The sequence below is a fragment of the Mastigoproctus giganteus genome, chromosome 8 (genome assembly GCF_048544385.1).
Source record: "Mastigoproctus giganteus isolate SK-2022 chromosome 8, ASM4854438v1, whole genome shotgun sequence".
NCBI lineage: Eukaryota > Metazoa > Arthropoda > Arachnida > Uropygi > Thelyphonidae > Mastigoproctus > Mastigoproctus giganteus.
Window position 1 is genome coordinate 157,316,978 of NC_143582.1, and position 16,652 is coordinate 157,333,629.

At 37.6% G+C, this 16,652-nt stretch overlaps 1 protein-coding gene across 3 annotated transcripts in view; it reads left to right on the forward strand.

Moving 5' to 3' along the window:
* Window positions 1-16,652, forward strand: part of hgo (homogentisate 1,2-dioxygenase) — a 431,143-nt gene that overhangs the window by 187,334 nt on the left and 227,157 nt on the right. For 2 of the 3 annotated variants that reach the window (XM_090379845.1, XM_090379846.1), the window contains exon 6: window positions 10,492-10,583. The exons of the other annotated variant lie outside the window; for it this stretch is intronic. In XM_090379845.1, coding sequence (XP_090235971.1) covers window positions 10,492-10,583 — 92 coding nt within the window. The remainder of the gene's footprint in view (window positions 1-10,491; window positions 10,584-16,652) is intronic. 3 annotated transcript variants of the gene reach the window in all.

Below are 16,652 nucleotides of genomic sequence, written 5' to 3' on the forward strand. Positions count from 1 at the left end.
CGGTGTGGGTGGTCTTGCCAACCAGAGGAGAAAGAAGTCTCGAGACAAATTTAGACAGCTCGTAAGTCGGTGATCCACAGCAGGATACAATTGGTCTCAGTGGTGTGTCTTCTTTGTGCACTTTCGGTAGGCCGTAAAACCGTGGGATCTGACATCCGGAAGCACGGAGGTGATTACGGGTTGACTGTGTGATCTTCCCTTGTTTCAGCCAACTGTTGACGAGGATATTCACCTCTGATTCCCATCGTTCTAAAACTCTGTTGGGGTTGATGGTCAGGGGTTTGTATACAGTAGTATCCCGTAAAAGTAGTAGCGCTTTCGCCATGTAATCAGTGTGATCCATTACAACCGTACGGCGGCCTTTGTCTGCCGGTAGAATGACGATGGACGAATCCTGTTTCAATGCCTTGAGGGCAGAGAACTGTGTACGGTTGAGGTTAGAAGAGACGGGGCGAGCACGGTGTAGAACTGCTGCAGTCTTCAAGCGGATTGTGTTGGCTACATCTTCTGGGAGGCGTGATAAGCTGGCTTCCACACCTAAGGCGATGTCGGTGATCGGCGGGTGCTTAGGAAGAACGGCAAACGTCATGCCAAGAGTCAATAAGTTTACTTGGTCCGCAGATAACTGTTTGCTGCTTAGGTTCAATACGAAGTCCGTGGAATTAGTGAGAGGGGTATTACATTGGCTGCGCAATTGACGGGATTCATTAATCAAATTACCTCCATCCCTGTGGAACTTGCCATTTCTTGTGCAAAACAACTCTTGGACAATGATAGAACCCTCAACAAAAGAACTGGTCTCACACCCGATGACATTTCCACCGCCCTCAGACTGTGCTTAACAGGGGGTGCGATCATATTTAATGACTCAGTCTACCAGCAGATACATGGCACGGCCATGGGTTCCCCGGTCAGCTCAGTCACAGCAAACATCGTGATGGAGGAGTTAGAGGGACGTGCGTTTGCACACGCACCTGATCACATCGCCTTTTGGTGTCGCTATGTTGACGATGTGTTCGTGGTCATCCCTAGAGACTCAGGTCAGCGACTTCTATCATACCTCAACTCACTATCGCCCTTCATAAAATTCACGATTGAGCTGGAGTCGAACAACTCTTTACCATACTTAGACACACTTGTCCGACGTGAAGGCACATACCTGAGGACTACAGTTTATCGTAAGCCCATGTGTGCTGGCCAGTTTACCAACTTCCGGTCAGCACACGCGCGAGGCCACCTCCTCTCCACGGCCCGAACCTTGCTTACTCGCGCCTGGACACACTCCAGCTCCGCTGATGAAAGACGCAAAGAGGTCACTAGGGTCAAAGTAGACCTTACGAGGTGTGGCTACCCCATTGACGTCCTCGACAGGTGTGATCTACAGACACGTGACATCGTGACGACCAGCTACAACACCAACAGTGACGAGCCATCCACAAGGGCATTCATCCCATACTACCCCAACCTGTCACAACAGATCGGTAGAATCCTGAGAACGCACGGAATAAAGTGCATCCAGCTCCCAGGCAGGAAACTGCGTTCTTTCATTTCCAACGTGAAAACACCTGTCCCCACCCTTCTGCAGAGCGGTTTAGTCTACCGCATCTCTTGCCGTGACTGCACTAGCTGCTACTTCGGAGAGACTGGACGTCGACTCGAGAAACGTCTCTCGGAGCACAAAAGAGCGATCCGTTTAGCGGATATAGAACACTCAGCTATCGCCGAACATGTCTGGACAACCCACCACGACATCGACCCACACCGCGATGTCGTGGTGGTAGACAGATCCCACCATTACCTAAAGCGTACCTGGTTGGAATCGTTAAATATAAAATCTTCGGATAAATCCTTAAACAGGAACAGTGGTTGCCAAGTCAACCCGATCACAGAGTCAGTAGTTCTGTCATTGGACAAGCGCTGGCCACGTCATCATGCGTCACAGCCACAGACGTCAACAAACAATTAAACCTCGCGTCTCACGCACCTGGCAGTGCACATCTTCATTCCAACTGCCATTCATGTATTTTAATTCTGATGAAGGCTACCATATAGCCGAAAGCTCATATATTTCTGCTTTATCTGTACGCTCTGTGTTTAAGCTACAATAAATTCCTCTATAATAATATTATATTACTTATGTCAATTTTGAGAGGGGCCTGGAATAACTCATTTACTTACATTATATAATTAGGTTCATTTTACACCGATTTTTTTTTTTTTTTTTTTTGCGACAGTTCCTTCAGGAACAGAACCCAGTTGTAAACCGAGGGCTACCTGTATATGATATGAAAATTATTTTTACATCCAGTTCCTTTGTTACTGCACCATTGTATCCAATCAGATTGGTTAGACAAGACAGCCTCTAACAAAACATGCTGTGACTGCAGTATAATTGCATTGCTGTCTAGATGGTCCTGCATTACATCTCTAACAAGTGACTCCATTATTTTCCCTGGAACAGAAGTTAAGGTAACAGGTCTGTAATTACTTTTTGTCACCTTTTGATCACCCACCCCCCTTTGTGAATTGTGGATACATTTTTACATCTTCCATCCATAGGGACCTCCCTGAATTCAAAGACACTCTCATAATTATGGCTAAAGATTCTCTTATCTCCTTTGCTGCCTCCATTAATAGAATTGGATAGATTCCATATATTCCGGGTATCATTTTTATGTTTAGCTTTAATGCTTTCTCTTGAATGTTCTCTCAGTTATCAAAATAATTTAGCTTCCTGTTAAGAGTTTAAAAACTTCTGGCATCCACTTCCCTAAAGAATTCTTCATATGTGAATCTAGATGCAAAATGCCTATTCAATTTGTCAGTGCAATATCATCAATAGTTAGACAACCCACATCAAGTGTATGAATCTTTTTCGACCCCTTCCTTCTACTGTTAATATCAGCAAAGAAGTCTTTGCTAGTTTTATTTGGCATCCTTTGCCAGAGACTTCTCATAATTTGCTTTAGTTTGCCTAAACTCCTTTCTTACTTGATTACAGACTAGTTTGTATCTACCATAGGTTTCTGTATCACCTGGTAATTTTTTTACACCTTATGCATTTTTTTTCTCTGCCAAAAGTCTCATCAGTTCATGTGACATCCATTTGGGTCTAAACCTTCAATAGTATTTCTTAATTGGTATGAAAAGTCTAGTAGCTTCTATGGTTACTTCTCTGAATGCTTGCCATTTAGTATTTGTTGTTGGTAACATCATCAGTTGGTCCCACTGCATAGAATTTAAACACTGAGACCACTGTAGTCTCCCTTACAAAAGCAAAAGCCCTTCCCTTTACTCTTGACAGTAGTTATCTCTTTAAGTAAATCTTGCATAGTTATCTCAGTAGTTATCTCTTTAAGTAAATCTTGCATAGTTATCTCAGTAGTTATCTCTTTAAGTAAATCTTGCATAGTTATCTCAGTAGTTATCTCTTTATACTGTGATCAGTGCCACCCGGTGGATCTTTTACCTGCAAATTCGTAATGCATGAAGAATCACTGCTGATAATCAGACCAAGAATATTGCATCCTCTTGTTGCCTTTCTGACATTTTGCTATAAAAAAAAAGTCATCCACAAAAGTCTTGCTATTGTGTGAGTGACAAATCCCCAAATTCAAATTCAAGTCAATATCTGAAAAGTTAAAATTGCTCATTTTAAGAGATAAAGACAATCTTTGTCTCTGTATAGCTGTTTGTTATACTCATCACAGTCATTATTCCTATAACACATTCCTACTCCCATTATTGTTTTCCCAGTGCTTGTGTCACACCAAACTGATTGAACAATACACTGGCCACAGTGTTGACTGAATGCAATGCTTTTGATCTCAGAATTAATGTTTCTTCACTAAGAGCATTACCTCTCACCATCCTGTTCACTCCCTTCTGTACACATTGTACTCCCCATGATCAAAATATGCTTTTCAATCTATCTTGTGTCTGAGTGATGCCACATCTCCTATATCCTTACGATGTGTGCATTTGATGACTTGCCCAATACTTAAAATTCATTAAATTTATTTACACTGCTCCTAGCATTAGTGTTTGTTATCCTAACATACCTCATCTATTTACTTTTTCCGTGATGATCCACAGCAGTGCTTGAAATCGCTGACTCCTTGCTTTCCAGGCTACTGCATATTCCAGTAGAAACAGTGCAAGAATCACTTTCACTCTGTCTGCAGCTGTTGTTAATCTATTAATCTGTGTATCTCCCAAGCTAGCAATTTTTTGACCAACCTAATACTGCTTTGATGGCATTAACAGATACTGCTGCATCCCTTCTATTGTATCTCATCCCTGTAAAAATAGTCTCTCCTGTTAACATGCACAGAGAATGCTGAGAAAAATTTTACCCCACGATTCATTTACAGTCTCTCCAGGGCTGAATTGATTGACAAGGATCTCAGTATGTATCTTCTCTACAACATCATCTACCTTTGCTCCCTTTCAGACATACCCTGGTTTTATTCCACCTATCTTTCTGCACATATATTTTCTGTTTCCCTGATTTGCACCTCCTGTGGGACCAGCACATTCTGTCTTGGGATTGCTGCTGTATTAATGAAGGAAGTTGCCAACAGCAAATTCTAAATGAGAAGCATTTAAGGATGCAATCATAGAAGCTTTTAATACCAACTAAGAGATACTCTTGAAGGTCTATATAGATGTCAAATGTCAATGAGGCTATTTGAAGAGAAGAAAAATACATGGAATGAATATAAATTATTAGGGGAAAAAGAAACCTATACTAAGTATAAACTAGTCTGCAAGCAAGTCACTAACAAAGTTATACAAGCTATGTTATGAAAATAGAATGCAAAGAAAAAAAACTTCGAATGCAAAGAAAAGTAGCAAAGAATTCTTTGCTTATGTTAGTATGAGATGAAAGGGATGAACCACATTGGTCCACTGGATATGAATGGCCTAACTTATTGATCATCCTATTCCAATTGCTGAAAAACAATAAATATTTCACATTCAGACATGAAGTATTTAGGGATGGGAATAATGGAAGTATAATATGTTATAACTTAGAATCAAATGATTTTGTGATAACAGCTAAGAAAATGGAACAGTATTTTTTGAAGTTAAAAGCATATAATGCATATGTGACAATTGGGGTCTGTCTGGTTATATTAAGTTAGGCAGCAAGAGTAGTAACCGCACCTTTACCCATAATTATGAGAGCATCTTTGATTCAAGGAGGTACCTGTGGATTAGATTTTGGCTCTTTTATTCATGAATGGGGATAAAAGGTGAAGTGAGTAATTACAGACTGGTCAGCTTGATTTCTGTTCCAGGGAAAATAATGGAATCAGTGATAAAGAAGTATTGGGGGATTATCTAAACAGAAATGCAAGATATATACTGCAGTCACAGCATGGATTTGTTAAGGAGCAGTATCTTGTAATATCCAATCAGTTACAATATCTTATAATTACAAGATATTATAATATCTTGTAATATCCAATCAATTGTAATATCCAATCAATCTGATTGGATATTACAATGCCGTAACAACAGAATTGGATGCAAAAATATTTTAGCAACCTTATATTTAGATAGCAGAAAAGCTTTCGACACTGTTCCACATAATAGACTGCTGTTTAAGTTGGAGCAGTGTGTCATTAGGGACAAGTTACTGCTATGGATAAAGAGATGGCTGAGTGGGAGAAGAAAAACAGTAGTTATTCTCTTGTTGGACTACTGTTATTACTGAATTGAGATAATGTTTTATCCATTTATTAATCGAGAAAAACATATTAAATCTAACAAATATGTTTTGTTAATCAGAAAATGACTTTGTGCTTCTGGCAGAATTTTAAGTGGATGTTGTAACATACCAGGATATTGCATCATATTTCAAAATGCATTGCCAAATTTTGGAATCAAATCAGCATTGTTTTCACTTTAATTTCCTTTCATTGCATATATTTTGTGACAACCTCAATGTGACAACCTCAAGGACCAAAGGTCCTTGACGTTGTCACAGACATTCTCTCAGATATGCCAGACAAGCTGTACTTGCTACCTGTGAGTCTAAAACGCTGATGGAACTGATATTTGGGTAAAACTCAAGTCAAGTGGACCCAATTTCAGCGAAGTCCGGACGGTCTGTGACAGCCAAATCCTCTGTTTGCACCTTCACGATGGTGGGACTGTTAGTAATCCTGGGTATAACCTCCATGCACAAGTACATGGTGGGTGACCATCAGGTGTGAACCAACGTAAGCAGGGGTTGAGGTGTGGCGCCCACACCACATGGAGGAACGCTGCCCCTCTATGTTAACAGGCAATACTAGGTGGTAGATGACTCTCATCAACCGGTGCAATACCACCACTTTGCTTATTGGAGGCTTGAAGTGGTGGAACCCATGTTTAGTCTCTAGAGCTAAGTTCCGGTCAACCCTTCCCGATCTCTTCCATCATGCAGTATGATTAATGACTTTTGAGGTTATGATAAACATCGTGGTGAGATCCAATATTCCTTACATTTCGAGGGTACAGCTCTAAAACAGTGTTCGTACACCGTACAGAACCTATTGGTAACTCTCTAGGAGGCTTCCGGATCAGCTAGTGTATAATCTTGCTACCTCTACTCTGCCAGATAGTGCTGGAGGGAGTCCAAGTAGTGTGTATGCGGGGAGTATTGTCGAGGCCATGTTATGTCAAGGATCTGGGTATATTCTTACCATGTGTACGCCATATCCAAAAATTTCATTACTTCATACAGCATGTCCCACCCACTTTTTCTTACTATTGAATACACCATGAATTGTCAAACTAATAGAGCAAGCTTATCTGCGAAAAGATCTAAACCTCCCAAGCACTTCCTAATTCATTTCACAAATATACATGGTCTCAATTCTAATCTCAATGATGTCCATTTCCACTTGCAGTCTGCCAAACTCCATGTACTTTTTCTGACAGAATCTCAGTTATCAGTTTATTCAACTACTGCTCATCTCACATGCCCAAATTATTTGCTGTATGATTCTTTTTGCTTCAAAGGTGGTACTTGTGCATATGTCCATTCTGATATTCCCTGTCAGAGAGTTGGCAATTTAGAATCTCCTCTCTTTGATCTTCTCTGGCTTAAAATCTCTCTACCTCATTGTGTCAAATTCATCTGTTGTCTCTACTGTTCTCCCAACTCCACTAATCACTCGGAGCTCTTTGACTTCCTCTCTTTGCAACTTGACTTTCTCCAGTCCAACTTTCCTAACAGTGAGGTAATTTTCCTTGGTGATTTTAATGTTGACAACTCCAGCTGGCTTCCGTTTTCTAGTCACACCGACCCAGCTGGTCGAGATGCTGAAGTTTTTGCAATTACTAATGATCTTGCGCAGATTGTTCATTTACAAGAATACCGGACAATCCTAATCATACAGCCAATACGCTTGATCTTTTTCTCACAAACAATCCTTCTAAGTACACGGTTGAAGTGAGAGGTCATTTAGGCACTTCAGATCACAACTTGGTGATTGTCTCTTCTCCAATGGAACCTTTATCTCATGGCTATTCCCAACCTCGTGTTGTTTGGCATTACAAGAATGCAAAATGGGATGACCTGGGAGGCTTCTTTTCTTCTTTTCCTTGGTCGAATTACTGTTTCAAAACTTCTGATGTCAATGTTTGCTGAGATCGTGTCAGTGAAATTATTCTTGTAGGAATTGAATCCTTTATTCCACACTCCACTTTAAAATCTCATCCTTTATCTAAACCTTGGTTTTCCAATAAATGTGCTAAGGCTGTTCATCAAGAGAAGAATGTTGCATATCGTAATTGGCTTGTTTCAAATTCTTCAGTTTCATTTTCTGCCTACACCAAAGCTCGCAAAAATTGTAAAGCAGTTATTAACCAGTCCAAACTAGAGTTTGAACAGGCTAAGAGTAGAAAACTTGCTTCTTGCTCTAATGGTAGCCGAGCATTCTGGTCTCTTGCCAAAGCTTTTGGCCGCAACTTTTGCTCATCTCTGCTCCCACCTCTATCCAAACCAGATGGTTCTGTTGTCACTTCAGCCAAGGATAAAGCTGACCTGCTAGCATCCCATTTTTCTTTCAACTCATGCATTAACGATCTTGGTAAAACACTTCCCACTATTCCCAACATGCTCCATTCAATGCCTCCTGTGGTCTTCCGTCAAAAGCATGTCAGAAGGATTTTGACGAATCTTGAAGCTTAGAAAGCTCCAGGTCCCGATGGTATTTCTCCACTTGTTCTCAAAACCTGTGGTCCTGAACTTACTCCTATTCTTTGCCGGCTTTTTTCACTTTCTTATTCCAAAGGTGTTTTTCCTTCTGCTTGGAAATTTGCTCATATCCAGCCAGTTCCTAAAAAGGGTGACAAATCCCTCCCATCCAATTATTGTCCCATTGCAATTACTTCTACTTTTTCTAAAGTAATGGAGAAATCAATTAACTGCCAAATTTTAAACTACCTAGAAACCTTCCGTCTGATCAATGTTCGCCAGTTGGATTCCGTCAGTTTCGATCCACTGGTGATATTCTGGCTTATGTTACCCATTTATGGACTAATTCAATGGAAAGGTTCGGTGCAACACAAAGTAGTTGCCCTTGACATCTCAAAGGCTTTTGATCATGTTTGGCATAAAGGTCTTCTAAACAAGCTTCCATCTTATGGTTTGCCAACTGTTTTAGTAATTGGTTATCCAGTTTTCTCTCAGATCACTCACTGAGGGTGATGGTAGATGGCTCTCTGTCTTCTAACTTCTTCACTAATGCAGTTGTCCCCCAAGGTTCAGTTCTTTCCCCCACTCTTTTCCCCCACTGACCTTCTTCCATTGACTGGAAATCCTATCCTATCCATAGTTTTGCGGATGATAGCACATTGCATTCCACTTTCCATTTTGAGAAACCTTGTCCTGCTCAATCAGCTTCAACTTCTCGAAAATCTGCTACCAATTCCTTAAATGCCTATCTTTAGGTAATTCTCCAGTGGGGCAAAGACACCTTAGTTGATTTCAACCCTTCTAAAACTCAGTCTTGTCTTATATCTTGCAAAAAGGATTCTTCTGCTCCTATGCTTATCTTTAGTGACACTCTGATTTCTAGGCAAAATGATATATCTCTTTTGGGGATTACCCTGACTTCTAATCTCTCTTGGCACAAGCACATTACAAATATTGCTTCTTCTGCATCTAAAAAACTTGGTTTTCTCTTTCTCTCTCGGCATTACTTTTCTTCCAAACAGCTGCTCACTCTGTATAAATCGCAAATCCGCCCTGCCATGGAATATTGTTCCCACATCTGGGGTGGTGCCCCCAAAACCTCTCTCAGGCTTCTTGATTCCATTCAGAAGAGGGCAGTTAGGTTAATTAATGACTCATCTCTAACAGAGTCTCTGCACTCGCTGTCTCATAGATGTACTGTTTCTGCTGCATGCCTCTTCTACAGATACTTCCATGGGCACTGTTCTTCTGAATTAGCTTCTATAATTCCTGCTCTCTCTTTCAAAACAGTCCGAACACGTGCCGCCACCAGCCAACATCCATTTACTGTCCAACTTCAAACTCACAGAACCAACTTTTCATCTTCCTCGTTTATTCATTCAACTGCCATTTTCTGGAACAACCTTCCTTCATATGTATTTCCTGAAAATTACAATCTAGAGAAGTTCAAGTCCAATGTCAACAAATATCTTCTTTTGTCTTCTCAACCTCCAACCCAAGCACGGTACTAAGTACTATAGGTTCTAACACGTCTCGTGTTTGGGTTTTTCATTAAAAAAAAAAAAAAATGATATAATTAAAATACAATTATTGAGTAATACATTAAAATTGATAATATTTATTTCTTCGTGTGCTTCATACTTGGTAGCTGGTGAGCTGTGAGGTATTCTTTCTCTTTGAAGGCTAATAACCGACAGTTTATTTCACACATCTCTCCCCCCCTAGTTTTGTCTACAGGTTTTTAACCTGAAATAAAGGAAGTTGTTTACTGTTGCATTTACTGTAAACTTAAAGATAAGGAACAGAAAGGATGGAATATTGAATAATTTCAAAATTCTGGGTGGGTGGAGTGTTTAGTTATTTTTGGCTTGTATATAGTGTGTTATAATATAGTGTGTTAGAAAAGTTTGGAAATACTGTGGAAACATATATTTGTATATCTTCTTCAAGATTTCATTGGAAAATCTATATACTAAGGCAAGTGTATAAGGGGAATAACAGTCAAAACAAGCAAGGAAAAAAATTAGATATCAAGCAAAAATGTTTGAACATTCATGCTTTAGTTAAAAGTTATATTATAGAGTATTATCTAAATTTAACTGGAATATTAGGTCATTGAATTAGTGTTATATTTGTTGTGTATTAAACTACTGCTATATTTGTTGGGTATTGAATTATTTTTATGGTTTGTATTGAAGTTAGCATATATATATACACATACAAGTACTTACCTCTTCTTACTTTAAAATTGTCTATTTAATCATGAAAGTTTTATGTTTGATTAATTATTTTTTCAGGGTTTAAATACAATATGTGGAGCAGGAGATCCAAAGATTAGGCATGGTGTGGTAATACATATATATACTTGCAATACTTCAATGGAAGACAAGTGAGTGAATTAAATTTGCTTTTGGTTCAATATACAACTCTTGACTCTATTGACAGGTGCATTAGTTTTAATAACATGATCGATTGTTAAGGTATATAAAGTTCACCTCATAATTAAAGGATTTTAGTGCTGCCATTTATGAATACACTTAAACATTGATATACAGTACAACAGGCCCTTGTTATACCACGGTTCGCTTTACGCTAATTCACTATAACACTGTTCTTATATTATAACCCATATCTCACTGATAGTCAAAGTCAAATTCAAAGAATCATTTGACTTTGTTGTTGGGTGGTAATGCTGCAGGGGATTTTATATTAAAATCCCTTTTAGTTTACCATTTAGAAAGTTCAAGGGCCCTTAAAGGTTTAGCTTAATCAAACCTACCTGTAATTTGGAAGGCTAATAAAAAAGCTTGGGTAACCAGGCCACTTTTCATTGATTGGTACGCTGAATTATTCTGTCTTGCAGTGGAAAGATATTGTGCGAAAAATAACCTTGATTACAAAGCAATTCTGATCATGGACAACACACCAGGACATCCAAGCAAAGAAAGCTTAGAAGACTTGAACAATCAAATTTTTTTATATCCAAACTCCTTTTTGTAAAATAATAAGAGGAGTATGCCTCAATATAGTACGTTGAACACTTCCGTATGATACCCTCCAGAAATTAAAACGAAAAAATCGACAACTTACCGGTACATTAGAGTAAAAAATAAATAATTAAAAAACCAATTTAAAACAATTAAAAATCAAAATAAACGCAATTAAAAGAATCTAACAAAAATATTCAAAATGATTTTCCTTCCTGAAGCTGACAATGCTTTTCGACCATATGTCGTGATCACAGGAATGAAAATTACCGAATCGGGTTAAACTGAAACTTTAAATAGTGATTATTTGTCTTCACGCATGTACATAAAGGTCCATGCATCAGAGATCAAATATGGCCGCCGAACATTAACAGAATTCTCGTGTAATTTAATTTCTACGATTTCTGCAATTAATAGTCGTATATAATTACGTTGAACATTAAGTATTTTGGCCTCATTAAATAAAAAAGTATATTTTTCGTTAATGGCATGAAAGGCTAATTCTGACGCTGCAGAACGAGAAGCACGAACTGAGGCTTCATGTTGATTTACACGAATATTAAGAGAAAATCGCGTCGAACCTTGGTAAGACGAGTCGCAATCACCGCAAGAAATGTTGTATGCCAGATCATTAATTTGTGTTGCGAATGCGGAAAGAACAGAGCAATTGTTCAGTATAGTGTGTAACTGCCGTATTGGCCTGGCTACAATTTTAAATTCGGTATCTTTAAAGAATCTATTAAGCTGTTTGTGCCACTGTTCAACATATGGGACAGAAATAAAGTATTTTTTGATATTACTATTGTTGGTTGGTGTAGTATTTTGTATCCTATCCTTAGCCTGTGCCCTAATTCGGTTTATTGTGGCCATGGAATAACCCCTGTTTAAGAACCTGCTAGTTAATATTTGTATTTCTGAGTCCAAAGCAGATTCCATCGTTGAATATTAATAGGCATTTAGAAATTGATTAAAGATAATCGATCTTTTGTAGGTGAACGGGTGTTAGCTGTTATAATGTAGAATCATACCAGTGTTTGTAGGTTTTTGATAAATGCTAAATTGTATTTTATTCGAGTCCCAGGTAAGCGTGAAATTTAGAAAGTTTAATGACTTTGTATCCGTATCCTCCCTTTCCAATGTAAATTTGAGTCTAGAATGAATATTATTAAACAAATGTAAAATGTCTTGGATAGCTACTATCAGTAATAACTAGAACATCGTCTAAATACCTCCCATAGTATGTGATGTGGGGTCAAAAAGGTGTCAAATGTATATGCTCAATTGTTGAGTGATAGATCTCTGAAATTAAGCCACTCAGACTCAAACCCATTGGTAATCCAAAAATTTGTTTGTACACCTTGTCTTGAAAGGTGATGTAGTTGGCCTCAACTACATCACACAAATTAATTGCGTTAATTTGATTTTTAATTGTTTTAAATTGATTTGAATTGTGTTAAATTGGTTTTTTAATTATTTATATTTTACTCTAATGTACCGGTAAGTTGTCAATTTTTTTTGTTTTAATTTCTGGAGGGTATCATACGGAAGTGTTCTACGTACTATATTGAGGTATACTCCTCTTATTATTTTACAAATATTATTATCAACGTAGAATGTATTGAGTATTACAGCTCTGATTCATACTATCTAATCTATATCCAAACTCCAAACACTACATGACTCCAAACACCACATCTGTGATCCAACCAATGGACCAAGGTGTAATTTCCATGTTTAAAGCATACTACATAAGGAACTCCTTTTCCCAAGCTATTAAAGCCATCAACACTGAAAATGTACCAAGCCTAATTAGGAAATCCTATAACATTAAAACTGTCATCTACATTTCAAGTGCCTGGGATGAAGTGACTCAGAAAACCATGAATGGAGTGTGGAGGAAAGTTTGGAAGAATTTCCATTTGGAAGAGTTTGGAAGAATAAAGAATTCCCAAGAACCTGATGATTCCGTTAAAAATGTTAAAATGCAAATTGAATTGTTGAGCTTGGAAAAGAAGCAGGATTAGACAAAATTGATGATGACGATTCAAGAAATGCAATGACAGGGATGGCCTCTCTAATGAAGATCTAATGGAAATGATAAAGGAACAAGAGCTTACAGATAAAGAACTGATGAAGTCGCTAACTACAAAAGGACTTAGTGAAGCCTTTGAACACTTCGAAAAAATGTGTGTGATTATTTCTAGGAGAATGCCCCTGACATGGAGTGAAGTGCCAAGATAATAAGAAATTTGAAGAAAGAAATGAATCCCTACATGATGTTGTACAGCAAGAGGAAGAGAGCCAAAGCACAACTCAAAATCGACACATTTTTCAAGCCGAAGATATGAAAACTTCAGTGCACAGGGCTATCAGATTAATAAATTCATGATTTTAGTTAGTTAATTACCACATAATTATATATGTATGTAATGTAGGATATTTTATATGTACAAAAATTTGAATATTAAATATTTTTAACTGACATTTGTGCATCTTTTCACTACCATTTATTATTGATTAAAGAAATATCCTATGGAATAGACTGCAACTCACAAACACATGTGTTACGTTATAGGAATACGGTGCTCACTTAGCACTCTGTTTTTCAGAACGAATTAACACATTAAGTGGGGGTTACCTGTAGTTTCAGATGTACCATAAATATTTTAGTATAAGTCAAGAAATTTTGGACATTTTCAAAATCAAAAATGTACAGTTTTACCTTATATATGGATCATATCAAGTTTTTATGCATGGAGAAAAATTTATGCTAATAACTTAAAATAATTTTTCAATGTTACTGGAAAAATCCATCTTGTTCTCAGTTCATGATAGAGTGGGCATAATGCACAGATTATTTCATATCTAATCACTACTAATTTTTGTTGCACAGTAGAACAAATCCAGGTGACAGTCTTATATTTCTCAAATTTTATAGTGCCTGCTTTTGTTATTGCATAGCAGTAGGAAATTGATATTAAAGTGCCTTTGTTTTAATGGAAAGTGCAGTTGATAGTACTGATAATCACATAAAATGAATTTTATTAATTCTTTCATAAAAGTGCAAAAGTAAATGAAAATGTAATTTTATTCACCATAAAGCTGGCTTTAAATTGAATAAAATTACATTTTCAAAGTTATTGCAAATAAAATAATTTTTCAAGCAATTTCAAATAGTTGTAGTTAAATAGTAGTTAAACAGTATCTTTGAATTTATAAAATATATTAATATAAATATTCCATTCATTTACTATCAAAAAAGATTTTGGGTCAAATGAAGAGAGAGGTATCAGTAGTTAAAGGCAAAGGAATGGGTTATAATTTCAGAAAGGCAATTATGTCAGCTTAAAGTGCTACATGGCCTCTATTAACTGGGTTGATATCTCACAGAGAACAAATACAATTGAATCATAGTATTGTAAGATCTGAAAATCTTACAAAAATAAAATATTTTTTTTGACTTCTGAAGTTAGTTTTCCTTTTTGATTCTTGCCGTTGGGAGAAATGTTAATAGCGTCAGTTTCTATAAACAAGAATTATCCAGTAAGGATTGTAAAACTTAAAAGGTAGGAAGAACGAAAAACAGAAAAATTAGCTTTACATCCGTCAAAAACAGAAAACTGACGGAAAATACTATAGCAAGCCCAGCAGGTGGTACGGCGCAACAAGTTTATGAGGGGTCACGCACCGGAAACGCATATGGCAAAACGCACACACAAGCCTCTAAAAATAGACGCGATGGTCTCCAGTGACACATTTGTGGTTTGTCTGTAGTGCTTTTGAGACAAGCTGTGATGACCCAGAAGGAGTTGTTTTGATGCATTCGGCCTACATGAAAGAGCTCAACGGATGTTAACAGGTAGGAAATAAAAAAGGAGAGGGGTATTGTGAATCACGTGCCACAGGGCTGGCTGACCGAAGCTTTTCAACGAATTAAAGGAAAAATAATAAAGAAAGAGGTGATTGGAAGAAACCCACTGTGGGGAGGCGTGGAAAATTCAGGAGTAAGAGATTGTTTTTGGTCGGGTGAGTTGTAGAAGAAGTGCGGAGGGCAGCAAGAAGAGAGTGGGTCAGTGTCAGTGAGTTGGGCAGTAAGATGAGAGTGGGTCAGTGTCAGTGAGTTGGGCAGTAAGATGAGAGTGGGTCAGTGTCAGTGAGTGGGGCAGTAAGATGAGAGTTGGAGAAGAAAAGAAAGGAATGAGTTTTTTTAGATAGAGTAGCCGGTGGAGAAAAGTGGCTAAGTTCTAATGTGTAGTGAGTATGAGGGGTAGATAAGCTTTAAGTGAACAGTTAAGTCAGTGATCTAATAAGTAGTGAGAGAAGCAGTCGAGTAAGTGGGAAGATGAAGTTGGAGCGCCGAAGTCGGTCAGACAGTCAGTCAAAAGTAGACTGAGTTTCGAAGTGAGAGACGAACACGTGCCATAGAAAAGAGGGAAAATTTTTCAAGATCCTTAAAGCAGATGAGAAGGAGTCAACTCCATTATGAAGGAACGAGATTGCCTGATATTCTGAGAGCAAGTACGCTGGAGCTGATGAAATCCGAAGCCGGACAAAAAGAGTACAGCCATTCTGATCAGATGAAATTAATGCGTCCATAAAGAAATACAAAGGTACCCAGGAAGGAATCCAGCATCTTATGTCGAACGCCCCCAGTGATTGTGAGATGCGACCCAGATAGAAAGGATCCCCTACTCGCTTAGAGAAGGATGTACCGTGAAGTCTGCCAAGTTATGTAAGTAAGTGATTAGTTTGCTTAAGCACCATCACACCGCCTATAGGCACTCGATAACCAATTTATCAGAACTTTTGATTGAACACATATGTATAAGTAGTACTTTATTGTAATGAATAAGTTAGTGAATGTTATGGACTGAAGGACATTACCCAGGGCAAGTCATATATATATATAAATAAATTTTGGAAGGGAATAGATATAAAATTTTTGATGTGATTGATACTTGTTAATATTTGGTTAAATAAGTGAATGACTAAGTATGAATTTTGGAAGGGGATAGACGGATGTCAGTAACCCCCGAATGTGCAAGTAGTTAATTGTAGAAAATTTGATAGTAATAATTACCTAGATTAGAGAAGGTTGTAGGCTATAATCTGTTAGGAAACAGAGTAATGATTTATACTGAAATTAAGAGTATCGGAGCTTTATCAATTTGGAGTAGGAATTGTTTTGTAATGAAAGAAGAATGTTAATAGATTCTTTTGAAAGTCAATTGAACTCAGGAGTAAGGAAGTAGAAACATTTTGTTAGTTTAAAAGAGGAGATAGTTGTTTATGATTTATGTAAAGGAAATAGCCCTCCTTGAGTTTGCTCAATAGGCAAATTACTTTGCTCATTTACATTCTGTTATAAGAAGATGAAATTAAATCTATTTGGTCATGAGTTTAATAAATTTCTTTTGTTTGATGTATCTATGTAAAAGTGTCCAATAAACTGTATTTTTATTATACAACAT